The 23,841-nt window shown below is 38.3% G+C and overlaps 1 protein-coding gene across 1 annotated transcript in view; it reads left to right on the top strand.

The window, feature by feature from the left end:
* Positions 1-23,841, top strand: part of Gmds (GDP-mannose 4,6-dehydratase) — a 527,721-nt gene that overhangs the window by 229,841 nt on the left and 274,039 nt on the right. Inside the window, exon 7 of the mRNA XM_021215423.2 lies at positions 11,290-11,417. Coding sequence (XP_021071082.1) covers positions 11,290-11,417 — 128 coding nt within the window. The remainder of the gene's footprint in view (positions 1-11,289; positions 11,418-23,841) is intronic.

Below are 23,841 nucleotides of genomic sequence, written 5' to 3'. Positions count from 1 at the left end.
GTCAAAGAGGTTTAAGTTTGAGCACTGTCAACTAAATGTATAAACACTGTCATTCTGTGAAATAGCTGTATAAATTCTAAAATAAACCACAAATATAGAGTGATTTGTGTAAGTCATTTGTTTAATACTAATGTCATTTCTAAAAACAAGGACTTGATTTCACAAGATGATATTTGTATCTCTGTATTAATCCCAGGAACTTTCAATTCTTAGGTATACTGAATGTGCTTATAAAGAAATTCTTGTTTGTATTTATGTCAAGTTCTTCTAGTGTAGGGCAAGGTCCTGTGTAGAGATCTCCACACATAGGAAGGCAGAGAGTAAATTTACATGTGTTCAGAAGGGACACCAGGTGCCAGCCATATCCAGGTAATTTCTTTGTCATTGCCTGACATCAGTGGCCCTTCTCTGATGTTGAAGTGTGCATGGGCTTGAGAAACAAGCATACCCCATTCAGAGTTTATGCATGGCTGAGAATTTGGACTATCACAGAAGAAATAACAAGGGTCACTATATGCTGTATGAAGAGATTTCTTGCGATTTAAACTACCCAATAGCTCTGACTTTTTCTTTCCTTGCTAAGAAAGGAGTGACTGAACATCTATCGTCTGTTAAGTAGCATGCCAGACACTATTGAAAGTGGCAGATATAATGCTTGTTAAAAACTTGCATGTAGGACAAGGAAACTAACTCTCAATGTAATATAAGAGCATGCAGTCTTTGCAAGGGCTGGTTGAGGAGGACAGTGGAAGAGCAGCTCCTCCACTTGTGGGAGAGCTCAGATACCTATAGAGATGATAACTTAAGAATCTAGCAGTAAGGGGCCCAGTGTGGATGGCAGATTTTCCTGCAGAGTACAGAGCATGTCTAGAAGAGGAGAGATTTTTCTTGCTGAGGGTCAGCAAACAATATGGCCAGACTATTTATGCACTTGTCACAACTGTTAAAGGGCACATGGAAAGGAGGAGACAGTGGGGAGGTAACAGATCACATCGGAATAGGCTAGCCTCTGTGACCACTCAAGAAAGAGTATTGTGGTTGGATTTATATTGAGAAAATATAGATTTCTATTAGAGTTAGAAGAAAGAGATGCAGGGACAAAAATGTCAGTAGCAGTGACAGGAATTCTGAAAGGAAAATGTTCAAGGCCTGGGCCAGGTGGAATTGCTCAAGTTTAGACCACTGCTCTTTTTAAGACTAGCTTTAGAAATGCAAAAGCTGCTCAGCTGGGCATGGTGGCACACGCCTTTAATCCCAGCACTCAGGAGACAGAGGCAGATGGATTTCTGAGTTCCAGGCCAGCCTGGTCTACAAAGTGAGTTCCAGGACAACCAGGGCTATACAGAGAAACCCTGTCTCGAAAAACAAACGAAAGAAAGAAAGAAAGAAAGAAAGAAAGAAAGAAAGAAAGAAAGAAAGAAAGAAAGAAAGAAAGAAATGTAAAAGCTCATATTACATTCATGCAATATTACTAATTAAATATAGGCAAACATGTTCATGTGGATGTTTTTCACATATAAGAATGACAGAAACTTGGTTGTTTCTGTTTGGAATTTACTCTTTGTCTTCTCTGTCTCTGTGTGTCTGTCTGTCTGTCTGTATATATGTATGTACTAATGTTTGTTGTTAAGCTTGTTCTCAAATTTTCTAAGCTATCTGCTTCTGTGAAGCCAAAGCTAGAGTCACCAACACCTTCATATTTTCCACTGCAGAAGGAAATTAATTTCTTTTAATGATCTTTGAAAAAGACCCAGGGAAAATTCATACAGGCTGTGAACTTGGCTGTGGCTGCACCCTTAGCCACATAACAGGAAAATGGATTCTTTGGGTCAACACAAGTAGGCTGTCCCCTGAAATAAAATTTGGTGCAATCAGATTGGTAGAGTCAGGCCACTAGTGCTTGTCAAAAAGGAGAAAAGTGCAGTAATGCCCTGTGGTGTGATCTGTAAACTAGTTAACTACCCTTGAGTGTTGCTTACTAGAAGGTATATAGAAGAACTACTTAATGAAGAGCCCCTGAGAAGTGCAGCAGTCCCAGTGCAGAGAAATGGTATAATAGGGATACAGGGTGCTTTAGACTTCAAGAGCAAATAGAAGCTTTCAGTCATCATTGGCTCACAGCTCACCTGCGGGTGTATGCTCTCCCTGCCTTATCAGGTACCCCTAATTGAACTGTCCACGGAGCCTTACTCCGCTCCCATCACCCTCCTCGACACTCTAATGCCAAGAGTTTTTAATTCTCCTAGTTCAGTTTCTCCCCCAACACTAGATCTTCCCTTGCAGCGTGCAAATATGCTACTTTCCGTCCGGTCCTGAAAATCATCATCCACTTTCCAGCCTTGCAGCAAAAGTTTTCAGGAAAGTGTCATTACTGTATCTATTGTCTGTGTGAGATTGCTATTCTAGACTGCTGTTCTTTCTCTGTCCCTACACCGTGGTGCTGGGGATGGAAACTAGGACCTTAAACATACTGAACAGACTCCACCAGTCACATTCCAGACCTCTTCATCCTGTCTTAAGCCCTGTCATCAGCAGGAGTTTTTCCAAACAACTCAGAAGCTGTCTGATTCCGCCGAGTCACCTTTGGGCTGGCGTTCCTGTGGTCACTTCTCCATCTGTTTCTTTCATTACATAGCAGCTTCTTGGGCACTGACTGGACTTTCCTTCTCCTCTGTTTGACCCTAAATGGGTCAGTGTCAGTGAAGTTGGTTTGTGGACCATTTGTTTGATTGTTCGCTTCCCTCTTGGTGGTCTCAGCCAGTGTCTCGGACTTGAAATGGATGGTTCCCAAATGTGTGCTCTCAGCTACCACCACCTCCCCACAGGGCCAGACTGAGTCACACTAACTTAGGGATGAAAATTTACCCGTGTATATAGTCATAATTTAAAGATTTCATAGTCATCAGCTCTCTGAAAGCTTGATTAGTACATACAATGAATGCAAATCCTTGAAATGAGAACTTATCTGTGGGTAAGGTTGGTTCATATGTAAATTTGCTTTGATTGCTTGGGATATATTTGTTAGGGGGTCTTCTGTTTGAATGAGAGTGGTTTGTCTCCTTAGGCTGGCAACTTTGCAGAATCCTTGTTTGTCTCGGCTGAGGACATAAAAGCTAAGGGATATATAGGATGGTGCTCCAAAAGGAATTATCTGCCCCCAGTGCCAAAGTTCAGAAACTCTTACACAGGGTGTATGAATTTAAGTTATCTATCTGGGGAAATACACTATTTGCTGAAAGTAGCAAAATTCTTTGCACAGCACTCTAAGCACATATTTATAAGTACTTGCCAGAAGATAGTAACTCTCCTGAGGAATGCCCATTGTGAATTGTCCTCTTTCAAGCCTGGGGTTCCTTTAAACATGCCCGCTGAATTAGGAGTACCTGCAGCTAAATAGTGTTGCTCTTGGCAAAGCTTGGTGAGTGAAATGAGGTATGGTCTCTCTGATCTCAGTAGTATGCTCAGTCAGCCATGACCTTCTCAGTGTCTCTTCTTTCTACACCCTGTCTACACCAAGCCACAGCCCAGGCAGTTCGCAGTGGGATGGCCAGGGGAATCTCAGGGCCCTAACTAGAGAGGTTCACATGGGGTTCAGGATGAATTGGAATGACTTCTTATTTGCAAACTTTCTACTTTATATAACTTGAGAAACTTTAAAATGAACTATTGGGCAATGAAATAGATTTTTTTATGAGAGAAACCACTGTTTCCTCAAATGCTATTTGAATGCTCACAGATAAAATTATATATATATGTATGCATGCACCCATGTGCAAATAAAATCTTGTGAACATATTCATATTCACATAGCAAAAATAAAACAATCTCAATTGTGATCATTCTTAGGGGTTGACTTAGCCAATTTTAGGACCGTGGAATGCAGATCTTTAAAATGCAATGGTTTTGATTCGCATGCTAAGCATAAAAATTAGCACATTTTCTCTGCTACTTTTAGGGAGTCGGTATCAAAAGTCCCTTTTCACATTCTTGTATTTAGAATAATACTAAACTACCAACCAAAGAGTATACATGGAGGGAGCTAGGATTCCAGAACCTATTTAGCAGAGGATGGCATTATCTGACATCTGTGGGAGGGGAGGGAGGTGTGATGCCCTAGCTTAAGGGGATACTAGAAGGTTGAGGCAGAAGTGGGTGATTGGATGGAGGAGCACCCTCATAGAAACAAATAGGAGAGGGGAGGGGATGGGGGAGTTGTGGAGGGGTAACCAGGAAGGAGGATATTATTTGAAGTGTAAACCAATAAAGTGATTAATTAAAAAAAATAAGTCTCTATGGAAGTACAATGTTTTAAGTACATTGAGACTTAACAACTGATAATATTTTTTAATAAACTTTATTATTTTAAAAACCTCGGTGGAATATCACACATCAAAATCAATGAGACACCAACTGTATAGCGTGTAATGAATTGTTGCAGGTAGAATTGGCATTCAGAACAGAAGCTGTGAAACTTCATGATCAGTTTTAGACATTTAGTATCCAGTATCTTTTATGTACTTATCCACCACCAAACCCAAAAATAGTCCATGTCAAAATTAGCCATAAGAGCAATTAGCCTTATGTCATACATATGATAACACTTTCCTAACCTGTGTCTACTAGCTACATTTGCTCTTTCCTTATGCCCTTGTATTTAGCCTTTCCTGTCCTCATTTCTTCATGCTCTACATGCACAATTGTTTATATATATATATATATATATATATATATATATATATATATATATTATCAAATTCATCGATTCCAGTATGTATACGACTCATACATTAAGGGCAATCAATCTCTTTGGTCTTACACTGGTCATTTAAGAGACAGATTTTTATTAATTTTGTTAATTCTTTTCCTTCAGCTTTTCTTTTTAAAAGGTGTGTGATTACAAGGATCTTATGTTAAGTACCCAATTACATTACAATAGAAGGTTTAAATCGCTGAGGAGTGTATATATATATATATATATATATATATATATATATATATATATATATATATGTACTTGCACATTAGTATACATTTATGTCAAGATCAGATATAGGAACAAAGCAAGGACTCTAGGAGTTTGCTGTGGCTCTAATTTGATCCACTTTCTGATGCATTGGTGCCAGCTTGGCCTCACAGCCCTCTCTGGTCATCTTTTGTCTCACAAAGGAGACAGAGTCCAGGATAGAACCACAGGCAACATGATCTTTAGCTCATAACCTCGTAAGAAAAGAAGGATAGTTGCCTGAAAATGTGCAAAATCTCTTAAGTAATTGCATTTGAGTTTGAGAATAGGTATGGACAAAAAAGTGAAACAGATTTTAGCTTTACACATGGGTTTTATGTATTTGTATATCTACCTAACATTTAAAAATATAGAAAACAGTTTTTCTGAACCTCTAAAATGAGAGAGAAATCCATCCATCCATCCATCCATCCATCAATCATAGGTGGCATGGCATTCTTAAACCACCCAAAACTACAGGACAGATAATCTTCCTGGACATCTGTCTTCATGGCATTCCCTTTGTACTGCCAGGCAGGGGCCTCTGATGCCAACATGGCATCTCCTTTCATACTCTCACTCCTATACATGGTGTTCATCCTTGAGGAATGCTCACATATGGCAGTCGGTAGAGGACTAGAGCCCTGTTTGTTAATTAATGAAGGGGATGAGATCCCATGTATTAGTTTCTCCTGGGTCCCTTGAAAAATGAACACTGAGTCTCTTAGAATGAACAGTCATTCGCCTAATCTCCGCTGGCCTTTGCAGTTACATAATCTTTATATGTCCATTACAGTTATTAGACAGTAACTCCCACTGAAGGCATAAGGCTGTAGTCTACTGTTAGTCAAGGTCAGCAGCAGTAACAAATCAGTTGAGAATAGCTTGAAGTACTAAAATTTTGTTATCCTACCCCAAAGAGATCTCAAGGCCTGACTACTAAGCAGGGTGATGGTCTTCCTCTCAGGATTCCTTAATTTTTTTTTTTTTAAGATTTATTTGTTTATTATATGTAAGTACACTGTAGCTGTCTTCTGACACCCCAGAAGAGGGCATCAGATCTCATTATGGATGGTTGTGAGCCATCATGTGGTAGCTGGGATTTGAACTCACTACCTTAGGAAGAGTAGTCAGCGCTCTTAACCACTGAGCCATCTCTCCATCCCTCCTTTATTCTTCTTAATTTACTGTTTTAACTGAAGTATGTTTGACCCTAAAAGCATTGACAGAAACTCCAAAAACCTCATCTTTAGTCCACTGCTGTAGAGGTTGTGTAAAGAGAAGTGAACAAGAAAAGTAGAGACCTACCTCGTTAAAAGATTTATTTTACTAACCATCAACATTATAACTAACAGAAGATCGTTTCATTGATGTGGCCTTTAACATGTAAACTCTTCCTTGGTCCCAAGTTATGATCCCAACTTTCAGGTAAGACAGGTGAGAAATTTTACTGCCTGCCGAGAGCCTAGCTGCTTAGAACATTTCTCCACTTTTGACCCATTTCGTTAGAGTTTCACTTTTGAGACAAGGACTTTAGTAGTACAGGAGCTTTTTATAGACAAGGCCGGCCTGAAACAGAAATCCAAGTTCAAGGATTAAAAAGGTGTGTACTGCCACACCCAGCTCACACCAGAGACATTTTTATAGAAATTCAACACATAGGCAATAATCAAAAGTTACAATCATAATGAAATAAACATTAAATAAATTGTTTACTAATAATAAGTTACAATTATTTTAAACCAGTTCTGTGGTACAGAAATTTACTATTTGTCTTAGTTTGGTTTCATTGCTATCAAAAACACCATGACCACAACAATTCTTATAAAGGCAAACATTTAATTGGGGCTGGCTTATGGTTTCAGAGGCTCAGTCCATTGTCATCATGTCAAGAAGCATGGAAGCATGGTGCTGGAGGAGGAGTTGAGAGTTCTTTATCCTGATGTGAAGACTGCCTTCCATACTGGCCAGAGCCTGATCATTGGAGCCTCAAAGTCCACTCCCACAGTGACATACTTCCTCCAACCAGGCCACACATATTCTAATAAGGTCAAACCTCCTAATAGTGTCACCCCTGTGGGTCAGACATGAGTCTATGGTGGCCAAACCTATTCAGACTACTACATTGTCTACTAAAGGTTCTAGCAAGTTTGAGTGTCTTTTTTTCATTTTTTCCTAAATAAATCTTGACTTAAAATCTGATAATGCAAGATATCTCCAGATATTTGAATACAAGCATCTTCAGTGGTTTTCAGAGTTGATCAATGTTTTAATGGTAAGCCTGTTAGTGCTGAGAATGCCATCCCACATATATATGTAGTAAAAATGTCAGAAAGGCTATTTTATAAGTTATTGGAAATTCTGTCTTAATACTCAGCCTATGTTCATTTTAATGAAAAATCAACTACTCAAATAGTACTATTTCATTACTTTTACTTTTCATATGTAATATTTTTATTTATCTTTAAGAATTTAATACATTACAATGTATTTTTATCATATTCATTCTTCTCCCTTCAACTTCTGCCCAATCTCCATATTCCTCTCTGAGCTTCATGTTGTTCTTGTTCTCTTGTTCCTTCTACTTCTACTCCCCCTCCTGTTCCTTCTACTAATGCTTCCTCCTCTTCTTCTTTTCTTCTTCCTCTTCCTCCTCTTCTTCTTTTTGTCCTCTCCCTCCTCCTTCTTTTCCTCCTGAGTCTAATCAGTGCTGTCCATAAGTGTGTATGGTTATAGTGCTCAAACTTGATTTTTATAATCAGCCTTATAAAATACAAGATATAGACTAATTTAATAAATTCTGAGGACTGATGCTAGAAAATGCCAAAACTCCATCTTTTCTGTAATTAAGTTATTCAGTTTCTCCAGGAGCAGAAAACTTCAACTATATTGTAAAAACACGGCAGCTCATCACAGTACAGTCACAGGTCTAAATTCAAGGGTTTCATGTAGCATTTGCTGGCATAGTATGGAGTAACACTGTATCTGTAGCAGAAAGTGAGCATCCTGTGTTCAGAACTGAGCCTGAAGTGAATATGTGATACAATGCAGCATGTAATATCAGAAACACCACTGATTCATTGTGCATTTGGCATCTGTCTTTACCTATACATTTTTTTTTCTTTTATCTCTTAGAGATCCATCAAATTCTTCTTCTTCCCCATATCCTACTTCTTCCTCCCATGTGACCTGTGCTAGCCTGGAACTGAGGATTCAGAGCCTCAAAACCCCACGTGCTGGTATCACAAATGTGTACCACCATACCCAGTTTTCTGCTTTTGATTAAAAAACAATAAGTCACTATATTTTACATATAATGTGTTTGTGTTTTCAATGTGGCAGTTTTCATAGCTTCTTTCTCTCCTGAACAGAAATTCTCTTTATTGTCAATGCTAGCAAAAGTCATGATCTCAAACCTTGTTTCATTCTGCTCTTGTGATTATACATTGACTTGGAACTCAAGGCTTCTTGTATGAGTTCACATATGCTGTTACCAATTACTGCTCATTTACACCTATTCTCAATCGCAGACTTCCAAAATCACACCGATAAGAAAGTCATGAAAGAAGAAATTTAAAGTTTTCAATGAAACTTCTTACCATTGATACTGTTACCATTTATTGTAATAGTTATAGTGATGAATAACATGTATAATTTACTAATTATATTACCTACATCAAATCCAACTTTGAGTAGAATCACAGTGTCACATAAAATGAAGCTAGAATAGGCAAACTGGACTCCATCAAAACGAAACCTGGCAACAGCAAAAGAGAGCTTCAGGGAGCACCACTGCAGGTGTGAAGATAGTACACACCGTGAGCAAATATTTTATATGAACAGGCTTAGAGCCAGAGTGTATAAAGCACCAGGAAGTCTGTAGTTGAAAGATTAGTAACCTAGCTATAACCTTTTCTATAGAAAATATCCTCTAAGCATATAAAGAAATATCCAATAAGATACCCAGTAAACATAAAAATAAAGACGTAATTCAATAAACCTATGAAAGTTCTTTATTAAAAAGCATATGAAAATGGATTGTTGATTTTGTTAGCTTTTAGGGACAGACATGTCAGAGCCGATCCATACTGTAGTAAAGAACTGGAGTTGGGACGGGACGAGAAAGAAATTAGGGAAACAACACCCTTCACAATAGTCACAAATAATAATATATATATAATTTCCAGTGCCTTGTGTCCCGTTCAGTGCACATGCTGAGGTTCTCCTGGGTGGAAGGTGAGTCTTATGAAGTCAGATATTCCTTTGGAAAGATAGTATGGTGGGGAAAAAACTCACTAATTCTTATTGGGAACACATTCTAATAAGTAGGTATCACTTGTTATACTCCTTCGCTTTGAGTTGATAGCATAGTCCCTACAGTAAAGACAAACACAAATCTGAATCTAATTAAAAACTTAAATGTATGGCTAATCAGTAGAATATTTAAAAAATTCAAAACTACGTCCACTAAATGCTTGAAAGGCTCTTTCTTGATGGACCTCTGTGTTTTGTCCGTTACCATGGAAAGCTGAAAGTTTGATTTCCTTTCTTGTTGTCTGTAGCTTTGAGACAAGGTCTTTATGAGTTCAAGCTGTTTTCAGATTCTAGTTCTCCCTCCGCTTCGGAGTGCTGAGGTTTTAGCTGTATACCACTTTGGCCCCATGATGTGTTTGGGTATTAAGCATTTAATTTCCTATGCCCTTATTACAGTGTTTTTAATGCTACAACATGCTGTGAATATGTAGAGCTTGTGTTTGAACTTGTAGTCTATGTCCTTGCCTGTGTTTAGAAAATCTATTTAGAAGTATACTCCTCATTCCTGTGCCAGTTTCTTCATAAATCCAAACCTTTGTCATGTTTGCCTCCATCTTCTGCCTGCATAAGGAGCAGAGGCAAAGTTCACCATCACATGATGTTAGAAACCATGTATCTAAAATGTAGTAAGCCAGTAAATGGTGTTTTCTGATATATTAGCCAGATACAGAGACTTAAATAAAGTCATCCCAGAAGCTCATTTTAAGTTTATCCTCCTTTATGATAGGTAGAAATCTGGCATGCACTGTTGCAGTTATTCAGAACCGTAACATAGAATCTTTTGAACACAGATCATAGGACCAGTCTAATCAACAAATGTTGCCTCTCAATCTTTCTTTCTTTCTCTCTCTCCTTCTCTCTCTGCTTGTCTCCCTCCTTCCCTCTTCCTTATTTCCTGTCTCCCCATATAACTGTATATATGGGTAGATATATTTTTGGTTTTATTTAACAAATACATATATATATGTGTGTATTTATATATGTGTATTTATATATGTGTGTAATATATATATATATATATATATATATATATATATATATATATATATAATGTTTTGAGATAAATTCTTAACTATATAGCCCAGGGTAGCCTGGAATTCATGATCCCCTGTCTCTCAAATCTCCCTAATAGTGATATTACAGGTCTATAACACCATATCCAATTTGAGACTACATATCTTATGGAATGAGTAAAGAAGAAAGAATAAAAGTAAAGGTTGATGAACATTATCATTAATAAACAAAATCAAAACAATTTCAGTACTTTTATTAATTTGTGGTTTATTCAAAATATTTGTACAAAATTCAGAAGCAAATTTTTGTAGGTGACATTTACATGAAATTGGAAAGTGACCTTATAGTAAGTGTGGTACAGAGAACTCTTGACTTAGAACTGTATGACTCTTTATATTTGGATGGATGTGCAGGTTTCTGGATGAGAGTGAGCACCACTTATTTTGTTAAGAGAAAGGCAGCCCAAAGAAAATCCTGTTGGGTTTCCTGTAACTAGTTTTACCCTGTGAACGGTTACTTTCCTCTCTCTTCCCATGGGTCCTAAAATAGCCTTATTAATAGAAATATATGATGTTTGTGTTTAAAAAAAATCAGGGTGGTCTTAGATGTCTGTCTTCCATTCTGGCATTTCCCTTTATACAACCCTTTAGAATTTTCTGTTTAAAAACTGGCATTCCAATAGCTTTTCTTTGGCCTAAAGCCTGGGTTACACATTGAAACAGCAAATTAGGAATGTTAAGACATCCTCCAAAGAAGAAATGTTTGTTATGAAAGTAGAGCTGATATGACACTTAGAATTAGAGCTTCTTAACTTGTCCAGATGACAGCTAATGATCGTTCTTCTTTTTATATTGTTATTTTAGGGGGAGGGAATGGGATGAAAGAAATGCCCAGAGGCTGATACTGTGAAATGTCAAGTGTACTCTACTGATAATACATCTTTTGTCTCTTTTTTTTAGGAGCTAATTTTGTTACTCGAAAAATTAGCCGGTCAGTAGCTAAGATTTACCTTGGACAACTGGAATGTTTCAGTTTGGGAAATCTGGATGCCAAACGAGACTGGGGCCATGCCAAGGACTATGTAGAGGTAGGAACTGACTCATTACATTAAAACTGCCTGTATTAGTTTATACTTTAAATGTGAGGCCGGCAGTGAGAAACTTGACCTAGACGTGGTCAGAAAGAAGCCTCTGCTGACACAGATATGGCTAACTGCACTAAACTATTTAAAGGGCCGGGGCTCAGAATTGTACACTGGTGAATATTCCTTACCAACGAAACCTTCCCCAAATTTTCTATTTTTGATCGAAATGAAAGTGCTGGCCAGTGTGTTGAACGATAGATGTGTATGTTGACGTTTATAGTGTTGGAAGATATCTATGCATTTTCTAAAGCTTTCATCCTACCTGACTTAGTTCATATTTCCTTCTTTCCCACAACAACATTCACAAAACGACTAGTTCTGAAATCTTCAACAAATAATATCTAATCTTGGTTTATTTAATCTAAGATCTTTAGATATGGAGTCTCTCAAATCCTCTCCAAGTACTGGTGTTAGGGAGCTTTTGGTTCTGTGCTAAGGTTATAAGCAAGCCTCATACTTCTTGCCATTACATAACACTGAGCTCTACCCATCCTGATATTGCAAGGTAATATGTTACGGTTAAATAGAAAGTTATCTCTGGTATAGTTAAAGCTTTCCACTCTTAGAATTCCTATAAAGTTAAGCTTACCTTATCTTTGTTTACTGAGCTATGTACAAAGAGTGTAGTTTTCTTTTTCTTTTAAATTAATTTTTCTTTGCTCTGGTTACCATGCTCTTAAATATCCATGTCGGGTTTGTGGCTGGTTTGGCTGATAAGTAGACGTGAACTAGCTTGGAAGCAATGTCATCAGTTCCCCGTCATTGTACAGCTGTTCACATATTCCTGTGCTCACATTGGATTCTGTCTTTTTTTTTTTTCTCAGCCTTTGCTTTATGTCTGGGCATTTTTTTTATTCTTCAGAATTTTTTATGAGATATTTTCTTCATTTACATTTCAAATGCTATCCTGAAAGTCCCTATACCCTCCCCCCGCCCTTCTCCCAAACCCACCCACTCCTGCTTCCACCCAGGGATCCATCCTATATACAACCACCAAACCCAGACACTATTGCATATGCCAGCAAGATTTAGCTGACAGGACCATGATATAGCTGTCTCTTCAGAGGTTATGCCAGTGCCTGGCAAATACAGAAGTGGATGCTCACAGTCATCTATTGGATGGAACACAGGGCACCTAGTGAAGGAGCTAGAGAAAGTAACCAAGGAGCTAAAGGGTCTGCAACCCTATAGGAGGATCAACAATATGAACTAACCAGTACCCTCTACTCCCAGAAATGTGTCTCTAGTAGTATATGTAGCAGAGGATTGCCTAGTTGGCCATCAATGGACTCTGTCTTAAAGGAATTTTTTCTAGAAATTGAACCCAGTATCCATGTGTAGTGATTTAATTCAAAAGAAAGAACGTTTACAATAGGCAGTAGATTGCAGTTCACTGCTAGCACAGAGGTTAGCTTCACCTGTGTTTCCATTCTTGATTGTAACAATTAAACTTATGCATGAACTTGAGCAGGAAGTACTAGTTTATTTTATGCACGTAAATTATGATTTAAAATTTAGAATACTGTAACATTTGCTTTTTTTTAAGGTAGCCTTCTAAGATTTAATAACAAAGAAACATTTACAGTAGGTATCCTTAGATATGAGATTATTATATCAATGCTATTAAAATTTTTACAAAAGATAAGAAAGCAGAGAATGAGATGTGGACATGAGAAGCTGACCTTAAATGAAGAGAAATAGTATAACATAAGCATGTTATTTTCTCAGTAGTATTCATGGTGCTTTGCCTTCTGTTACACATCTGCATATGCTTAGAAATGCTGAGAACACTGTCTCTAAACCCATTTGCTTCAATAATAAAATAGACTGAGTTACTTTCAATTATTTTTTTCTATTTGAACAAAGAAGGTGACTGTGTTAGAACTCAGAAATTTATTAACTCTCGATAGTGATGGAGATACTCCACCTTCATGAACACTGAAAGAACCTATAGTGAGTTTGGCAGTGTGCTGTCATAGATGCTCTATTTAAGCCAACTCTCATTGACAGTGCTGTAGCAAAGATGGAATATAGTCAGAGAAGGAGCCTTTGAATTAATTTCCTTTAACATGAACTCAGATAACAAACTCTCTGGTCATAATTGTAATTGCCACTAATGACAGTCGTGGATACTTTATTTAAAGCCACATAAATTGAAAAGAAAGGTATACTACACAAAGGTAAATGATTTTTTAACAATATATAAGGATGACTGCCCAGACATATGACATCTGACTGTCTATGTGGCCAGATTAGATTGAGGTAGGGACCCAAGCTTTCATGACTATGAACCTTTTCAACAAAAACAAGCATAAATACATAATAACATTCTATAAAGTGGTGCCATATGCTTAAATAAAATGTTGATAACAGTTTAGTTAACAAGCTTTGGCTGTAGTCCATGTTGATAGAATTTTCTGGAACATAATTCTATCCAGAAAATATTGGATAAGATAATTGGCAGGAGCTATTCACAGGTATGCTCTTAATACAAGAGGGTTCATCTCCCTTGAAAGGTACCACCTTTTTAGAACCTGAAAAAAACATGTGTAAATCCTTAACAGGTTTTTGTGCCCATAGCTGATGTCACTGGGGAGTTCTACTGTCCAGAGACAAATCAGGTAATATTCAAATTTACTGAACAATGTTTTGGTGTTGTTTTGAAGGAGTAGATGCTAAATAACATCAATGGTAATGGTAGAAATAAAAACTATGCGAGATATAGCCATATATGAAGTGCTTGAAATTTGACTGAGGATCGTCTATACATCATCTTGTATAATTGCACAACATTCCTGAACGATGGGCATCACATTCTATACAGATAAAGGATCTAAGGGGACTAGGGCATAGTGTTTTGCACTGGACAGGAACCAAGACTTCCAGCCCAGGCTTGGTGCCTATGCCACTATTCTCACTGGCTTATGTTGCTAAAGGGAATAGGTACATTAGCAGAAGCATCTGTATAGTATTCTGTTGCCATGGAGATGAGAAACCAAGCTTCTCTCCTTTTTCACTTCTTGCTGTGTAAGGATCAAGAATAGCAGAAGTCTGTGTAGGATAGGATTCTAGCAGGGATAATTCTCAAGCCTTGATAGAGCTATCCTCCCAGCCTTATCAGGCAAAATGCAGAAGCTAAGTCTGGGAGGAGCATGCTGTGAAGGTTTCACTCCCTCTCCCACATTTTCCTCCAATGGACTGTTCCTGAGAGTCCCAGTCCTTAGTGTTTACAGTAAATGCTAGGAAGCCTTGCAATGGAGTAGACTTACAGAGCTGGAGAAAACTGACTTGTTCACCTTACTACCATTTCTTCTCTGTCAGGCTGCTGCTAGTATCTCATACCCTTAAAAGCAGAGATATGTGATAAATGTCCTGTCGTCTAATTTAAGAGAAATTTAATGCTTGCATCATAATCTGGTGTATATACATCTGTAAAGACATGCAAATATTTGCTTTACAACACACTGATGACAAAAGACAGTCAAAGCTGCAAATGGCATATCAAATTTATTGTGTATAATTCTCTAAATTCATATCAGGGAAATGTGTGTTTACTTCCTGTGGGTGTGAATACTATATCTTTTTTAAAATGAGAAGGGTTATGAAGTCTAGATAATTTACCCTTCAAAAATGTAGAAATTGTGTTACATGTACTCTCTCTCCAAATAAAGCTGCTTTTGTTTTTCAAGTTGTCTTTCTAGAAATGTTTAATTTGCTAGAACAACATAGAAATGACAGTATTTTTCAAAGATTGTATTTAATACTTCCCTATAAGATTAGATTTCATTTCTAATGGAACATGTGTGTTTGTGTGTGTGTGTGTATGTTTGGTAGTATACAGAGTATAGTTTGTATAGTGTGTATAGTATGTGTATGTGTGATGTGTGTATATATACAAAGTATTACATAGATATGTGTATATATACACACACACACATATATATAGTATCTGTCTACAGAACATAGTGTATAGAGAGTATGTATCATTTGTATATATGTGTGGTGTGCATGTGTAATTATGGTGTACACACACTCACACCCAAATATGTGTGTGTTTATGTGTGTGTGTATACTATGTTTGTGAATTTGTGTATGGTGTTGGAATGGAACGTTGTACCTAATGTGCTAGTATATATCTTACCCTATGCGAAAAAACTTTAACATTTTCAGTGTGTTGGGTTTTTTAAGCCAATAAAAATATAGACAGTCATCAGTCTATGTTTCATATGGTCAGATCTTGATAGCTTAGAAATAATGGCCTATCATTGCCTGCCCCTAAACCAGTATAGACTCATCTCAGTTACAGTCTTGGTGGAAGACAACTGTCCTGTCTGTATTTCTCACATGAATTATTCACTGTCTGACCATGAGTGTGAATGTATTTTAGATCACATAGTTAGTCTGATTTTAAACATATAAAATGAAGCACCTGACAATAGATGTAAAAACCAGGACTCAAGATAAAGTGTTTGCTATGCAAGCATGAGAACCCCAACATCAACACAAAAGCTGGGCTGGATTGGTACCTGCCTATCTGTTAAATTAAATACCTGATGTCAACATTTGGCTTCCACATACATCTGCACACATATGCAGACACATTTGACCATTCAGATACACATTCAACATATATATATATATATATATATATATATATATATATATATATATAGAGAGAGAGAGAGAGAGAGAGAGAGAGAGAGAGAGAGAGAGAAAGAGAGAGATGCAATAAAACTTTTTAAAAGCAGTTCATGAAGTATCTGTCTGAGTGTATCTGTATATACATATGACTTCAGATTTAAGGGGATAGAAAAGCATATAGAATGGAGCATATTATATAGGTAGAGAGCCTATATGCATGGGTTAGGAAACTGCAAATCACATTTAAGGTTCTCATGAGTAGCAGTTAATCACATCATTTCTTCTCTGTCCGCTAGCCACTCCCATGGAGGAGACAAATTTTCAATGATTACACACGGGCCTGGTCATCCACACTGAAAAAGATTGTGGTTCTAGTCCCCAAGTTTAATCTCCAGAAAGAGTTAAAAGTTCTTGTCACACTTAGATGATTCAGTCACATTCCCTGTACTGAAGATTTTCCCATCTCCCCTTCCCATCTACCTGCTACCACCTCCATTGTTGTATGTAGACCTCCAATACTCCACACAAGGTTCCCTATGTTCAGCTTCGCCCACCTGATGCCTACTTCCTCCCATGAATGAATGAAAGCTCTATAATTTCAATAGCAAGCTTATTAGTGCAATGTAGATAGAATATTTCCATCACATATCATCTAAGCTCACAGATAGTTTTTTATGAAAATAACCAAATATTAGCATCCTTACAACTTGTACACCAGTGCATTTTGGAAAGTGAAAAATGTATTTGCAGTCAATACTGTCTTTTATACTCATGTGCTATATACACACAAATACTATAAATATATCTCTCTAAATTTCTCTTCTTTCCTCACTTTCATTTTCTCTCCCTTTTCCCTTTCTCTATCTCTTATTCACTCTTTTTGTTCTCTGCCTCTTCCCCACCCCGAAAGAAAAAAAAAACTAAAAATAAAAAACAAACAAAATCCTAAAGGCAAAATCCCTGTTTTAAATTCATTATCAGGCACAGTTTGGCTGTATCCTACTTATGATCACCTTTACTACAGGAAATCGTTTACCTAAATTACATGGTGTCCTCTCATCGAACCTGGCAGAGCAGCTGGAGAATCTGCCCCTTTTGTTTTCTGGACCACTAGGGTACCCACACTGAGGCCAGGGTTCCTGGGCTTAGCCTCAGGGGATCCTTGAATACAAACATTTAATTGTGCCTTTTTATCCAAAGCCACAAAACCAAAATGTTCTAAGATGAACATTCTCTGAAGTAATGAAACATACTTTACTTTCTGCCCCGCTTTACTCCACACTAAGAAATGTCTCTTCTGCTTATTCTCTTCAGTGGAATCAGAGCAACAACATTGTTACTGGTGGTTGGGGGCTGGGCAAGAGTTCCAGGTTCCTGGACTGCCCTTTAAAGAATTGAAGTAAAGGTTCACCCACATGGCAGTAAAAGCTCACCCAGATTGCAGAGTAACAGGGAGACTTAATTCAAAACAAAACTGTAGAATGAATGTGAAACTACAGTTCAAGAAGTCAGGGCCTCAAGAGTGAAGAGAGTCAGTCTAGGACCCTGATTATTGCTTGGGACTTTTTTTTTTTTTTTTTTTTTTGAGAGAGAAAGCAGTTGTTACTCAGGACATAATTCAAGTGATTCTCTGTTTGGACTGATAGGTGTAGATCATGTAGATATTTGCTTACTGTGCACATTATTTCTGCATAATGAAACTGGCTTTAACCATTTGAATGCCCAATTATGCATAGGCAGAAGATGGGCAGTAATGTATTCTCCCTACAAGTTTGCTTGAGGTCACAGTGGTCTTCCATAGGCCTGGGGCTATGTTTCAGACTATGACTCAGTGAAGCCTTAACATAGGGCCTGGATCGTTCTCATCTTTATTTTGGGTTACATCATGCCTTGCAACTTGACTTGTACAGAACGAGTGTGAGTGAATATATGACCATTTTGTTGTAAACTGGCACCCTTTTAAAATATATAATGAGGTATTCATATGAGATATGTGCTATTATGGATATTTGGTTACACTAAGGTATTTCTCACTTACTGAACATGATTACCACACTTTTGTTGATATAAGATGGATTTCCAGGATTCCAGCAAAACTTGTTCAAGGACCTGCTGTAAAGAAAGTACAGGCATACCCGTGTACTCTTATGCTATGCCAGCTTCATCTAACAGCAGAAAATTAGAATTTACATTTAACTATTAGACTTTATTCTTATCCTTAATATGGTATCTGAGTTAACAGAAAAAAATATTACATGCAAGCTCCAATAGACCTGATTTACAAAAAAAAAAATAAAATTACAAAAACAGCACTAAGAAGCCCAGTATCTCCTGTGTCTGATAATGTGGTATGAGGCAGTTTAGAAACTTTTTTGCTGATGGGTTAGCCCAGCTTACTAGGATCTCATTTACTGGACAGTTCCTCTAGGTAGACCTAGATTTCTATTGTAGGTGCTGTTTTCACTGAAAAAAATTTCGACTTTTACATTTCTTCCCTTCTCATTTTTTATTAACTCCAACACACAAAGTTAGGGAGTAGGTTAAGGGTCTGTGTTTTCAATATAATTAACATTGTACTTACAGATTCTTTGTGTGTGAGGTGCTTGGGATGGAAGCCAGGGCTCTGCTTTGCTTGAGTATGTCCTAGAACTTAGAAACTTAGAATGTAACCTTAAAGATTCCTATTAACACTAACCTCACAATAAGGATAAAAATCAAAGCAGGTTATACAGGAAGAAGAAAGGAGGTGTTAGATGAGGTTTTTGGTGGGTGTGACTTTATTTTCTTCTGGTTGCTTGACTCCTTCATGGTTTTGTTTTGGTTTTTTGTTTTTGTTTTTGTTTTTGTTTTTTAAGGAGGAGGTAAAATCTTTTTATTGGATATTTTATTTATTTACATTTCAAGTGTTATCCCCTTTCCTGGTTTTCCCCCACAGAAATCCTCTATCCTACCTCCCCTCCCCCTGCTTCTATGAGGGTGTTCTCCCACCCACTCACCCATTCCCACCTCCCCATCTTGGCATTCCCCTACACTGGAGCATTCACAGAACCAAGGGCCTCTCCTTCTATTGATGCCCAACAAGGCCATCATCTGCTACATATGCAGTTTGAGCCATGGATCCCTCCATGTGTACTCTTTGGTTGGTGGTTTAGTCCCTGGGAGCTCTAGGGGGTCTGGTTGATACTGTTCTTCCTACAGGGTTGCAAATGCCTTCAGCTCCTTCAATCCTTTCTCTAACTCCTCAATTGGGGATCCTGTACTCATTCCAATGGTTGGCTTTGAGCATCTGCCTCTGTATTTGTCAAGCTCTGGCAGAGCCTCTCAGGAGACAGCTATATCAGGCTCCTGTCAGCAAGCACTTCTTGGAATCCACAATAGTGTCTGGGTTTGGTGATTATATGGGATGGATCCCTAGGTGGGGCAGTCTCTGGATGGCCTTTCCTTCAGTCTCTGCTCCACACTTTGTCTCTTTATTTCCTCCCGTATTTTTTTCCCCTTCTAAGGAGGACTGCAGCATCCACTCGTGACTCCTTCATGTTAAAACGATAAGTCCTAGTTCCTCAGCCTGTCTGGAAGCCTCTGACTCATAGGACATAATGATGGTGGCTGGGCATCTGTGTTGGAGGGGATAGGAGGCATTCCAGGCAGATGACTGTGGCTTCCCACCTCAAGCCACCAAGCTCATGGCACCAGAATATTACCTCCTATTCTCCAGGAAAAGGCAAACACTAGAATCCCAGTACTTTCATGGTTGTTTTTCATCACATGGTATCCCCTTTATGTCAAAATGACTTGCTGGTTCTAACTGTATCTTTAAATTTTGAGTTTGAGCATAAATATAGGAAGTTCTCACCAGATCTTTACTTAAACCCAGAAAGAGTATTGTACTTCTGGATTTTGATATCCTTTGATTTGCATCTTTGCATTTGATTTCTCCCACAAAACCTTTGGCCCTGGCTGACAGTCATAAGGAAAGGCTGGCATTACCAGAAGCTGCCCTTCCCTCCACAAAGTCCTTGCTTCGTGCTGTGCAGGGTTCAGTCCTGTTGCTGCTGACTCTTTAGTTCTAGGTGTGGGTCTGGTTTTGGTGTCTGGACTATCCTTGTAAGATGCCAAAGCCTTTTCTTACTAATTTAAACATTATTTGTATGTGGATGGATGTTTACCTGCTTGGATATATGTACCACATGTGTGGCTGGTGCCTGTGATGGTGCCAAATTCCCTAGAACTCCAGTTACAGATGGCTGTGAGCCATTTGGTTGCTGGGAGCTAAACCTAAGTCCTCTGCAAGAGCAGCAACTGCTCTTTACCACTTAACTATGTCTCCAGCTTACTCTGCTGACTTTAAATGGTGACCAATGCACAGCCATGCACTTTTCACTTGATGTTACAAATAATAATACTTTCTAAAATTTCCTGTTTTGTCACTGACCTTCTAATTCTCCCCTTATCTACCTCCAGCAGGAGAAGTGGAATGAAAACCACTGTGAAATATTTGAAGAGCCAGAAGTTACAAAGGCAGAGTCCTACATGCTAAGCAGCAGGCTTTCTCTTCAATATTAATTTAATAGTTGTACAATCATGTAATTTGAAGGAGATATCACCTCTGTACAGGAAAGACAAGTTTTACAGAACTCATTTCATTTGATCCTTATCTTTAAATACAAAAGAAAACAAAACAAAGCCAAAGAAGGTTCAAGAAGGGGCGGGTGATTTAAATACCATTGCCTATTGTCAGTGGAGCTGAAAGTTTCATTGTGGTTGACTGTCAGGGCCTTTGGGAAACAGCATCCTAGACTGGCTTTGGCCAGTGAGTCATCTATTAAATTTATCCCTGATGAATTGCAGGTTTGCTTGCTTAAGTGTATATAGCACACTGAGATCTTCAAAGTCTATGAGGCTCAAAGAAAGCAGAGTTGCTTAGATACTTCAGGATGATCTATTCTAACTTGCTAGACCCTGCCTCTCTGTCCTTAGCTGCTTTATCTTTCCTAACTCTCCGTTATTTTCTCCTTTCCCCCTTTTCATCCCCTTCTTTCCTTGTTTTTTCCTCCTTCCCTCTCTCCTGAGTGTCAGATTGGGGTCTGCTCACCCAGCAGAATATCTGTGACAGGACAGACAGTAGTTTGATAGCTAACAGATACAGACAGTAAGGGATAGCTCCTTTACTCAATATCTTTGTGCATTGGCAGATCATAAAAGCATACCAAGCATCATATTGTACATAGATACTCACTTATTGTTTCTTCTGAAGCTGTGCTTTCCACGTAGAATGGGATAAAAGTACACATGAGAATAAAAGGGTAAACTATGTAAGTCAGACTTAGATCTTTGACAGCCTACTTAAAAAACAAAACAACACAACAACAACAACAACAACAACAACAACAACAACAACAAAAACCTCTCTGACAGTTTTTACCCTGGTAGGAACCCCAAGGTTTTCAGCACAGCCCAAGTAGCTGGGCAGCCAATTCTGAGCAGCAAAGAAGTCTTTCCCACTCCCATGTATGTGAACAGTTCTAAGAGCTGTTTCTGAAGATTTCTTTTTAAGAAAACACAGTTTGGTGTTGGGGTTTTTGTCTCAGTGGTAGAGAGCTTACCTAAAGGCTCAAAGCCCTGGGTTCCCTCCTCAGGTCTAGGGTGTGTGTTTTGGGGAGGAGTGAAAACACCTTTCCCAGATCTGAAGTACTATTAACTTAAAATATTCACCCAGCCTCTTCATGTCCTTGAAAATGTTACTAATTACTGATTGCAGTGTAAAACACTTAAAATACTTTACAATTTTCATTTTATTCTCACAAAAGTCTAGTAAGGTACTGTCCTTCTTTCTCATTCAAGCCCAAATCTAAAACCTGGAACATAAGTCACCAGGTAGGCCCCCTTGCCTGTCCTTTGCCTGTGTTCTCACACCAGGGACTATGGCGTCTTTCTAAAATGTGGAAGCATTAATGGCATTCAGGGAACTGTGCCTTGCTTGGAGCTCTGTTCTGGCTACCCCAGTTTTCTGCTTCCATGAGTGGTAGCTACCCCAGTTTTCTGCTTCTATGAGTGGGGCCATGCACATGGGCCCCATGAACTCCTTGGGCTGTTACTGTGCCGAACTACTGATGTTTTCTTAAGGCTCTAGGATAGTTCAGGGTCAGTCCTGAGTTGCCTCTTAAACATCTTTCTTAAGGATAGACCTCTTTCTTCTTGTTTTCCTAACTTACAAAAAGAATTCACTGTTTCCTCATTGTCCCTCTGGCTAATCTTCATTTGTATTTGTAGCGCCCACTACTCTGCTCATTAATAACTAAATTGAGTCAACAAATCCCTTCCAGGTCAGTCTCCTCAACTTACAATAAAGATTTTCATTATTCAATATTTTACTGTTGGTTTGTTATAAAATAGTTTTACAATCTGATGTTCCCAATGTCCATTCAGACTGGTTGTCGAAAATGCTTCATATGTTCATATGTATTGGCAATTAGTGACCAACACATGTCTCACAGATGCCAGAACAGAGTTTTTGGGATCCTTCCAAGCCCTCTGTGATTACATGTAGACAGTAACTCTTGTTGTCCTATGTTCTTCCATCTGGGCCATGCAGTCAGATGTGGCCATAGTCAGGGCAAAGAACAACATAGAACTCCAACTTCTGCTCAAGAATTTCGTTAACCCCATGTATGTCTCATCTCAATTTGCTGGAGGGGCATCTAAGCATTCAGGTGTTGTGCTCTACAAATTTTAATTGAAGACATGGGCTGAGTACTCTCCAGGAGATAGTGTTTGTCCATACAAAGCCAGGGGCCCTAGAAGATACTTGATCAATTTCAAGTGTATATTGTGGCACAGGATAAACTAGCAGAACCTTGCACAGATGCTTTTCCACCCAAGAAGCCAGCTTAGATTTCTATGTCAGGTGTCATCCTGCCTGTAAACTTTTTATGTAGTAGAGAATAATCAGTTTTACAAGGCATATAAGAAGCCATAGTACACACTTTAGTTATTTCAGACTATATTTAATGTTTTACCTTGCAGAAGACTCAGTTTCCAGTCCTATTCCCAGTATTCATGTCCAGCAGGTTCATTTGTAACTCCAGCTGCAGAAAATTCAATGCCTCTGGCCTGTGGAGACGACAGTACACTTGTGCACATACCCACTTAATAATATCACACACTGAAACATAATTTTTAAATAATAAAAAGTCCTATCTGAGAAGGAGCGGGAGCTGGAGAGTTGGTTCAGCAGTTAAGAGTAAGTGTCTACTGCTTTTGCAGAAGTTCGAGTTCAGGTCTCAGCACTCATATGAGGTGGCTAACAACCACCTACAATTCTAGCCTCTGCTTTGAGGTCACCTGAACCCACAAGCATAAACCCACAGACAGATACATATATTTAATTTAAAATAATAAAAATAAATCTGTAAAGGTTCACCTCAAATACTGTTTCCAATGCTTCATTTCATTGTAGCAGTGCCCCCACAGCATCCTCAGTAACCTTCTTCCTTCAAGAAAACCGCAGACCACAGACCTATGAGATTAATCTACTGTATAACTTCTCTTAGCATGTATTTACTAATGGAATTGGAACATAATGCAAAACTGACTTGCTTCATTTACATACATCTCCTGCTAGATTTCCATTTTACTCTTTCTGCATTTTTGCATTTGACCTATTAGTACTTTTTTGGATTCATACACAGGAAAAAAAGCTCTCTCAGCAGAACCATCTGGCTTCATT

Source organism: Mus pahari, chromosome 16 (genome assembly GCF_900095145.1).
Source record: "Mus pahari chromosome 16, PAHARI_EIJ_v1.1, whole genome shotgun sequence".
In the NCBI taxonomy this organism is placed as follows: Eukaryota; Metazoa; Chordata; class Mammalia; order Rodentia; family Muridae; genus Mus; species Mus pahari.
Note: the sequence above shows the minus strand (reverse complement) of the source record. Positions and strands in the feature narration are given on the sequence as shown.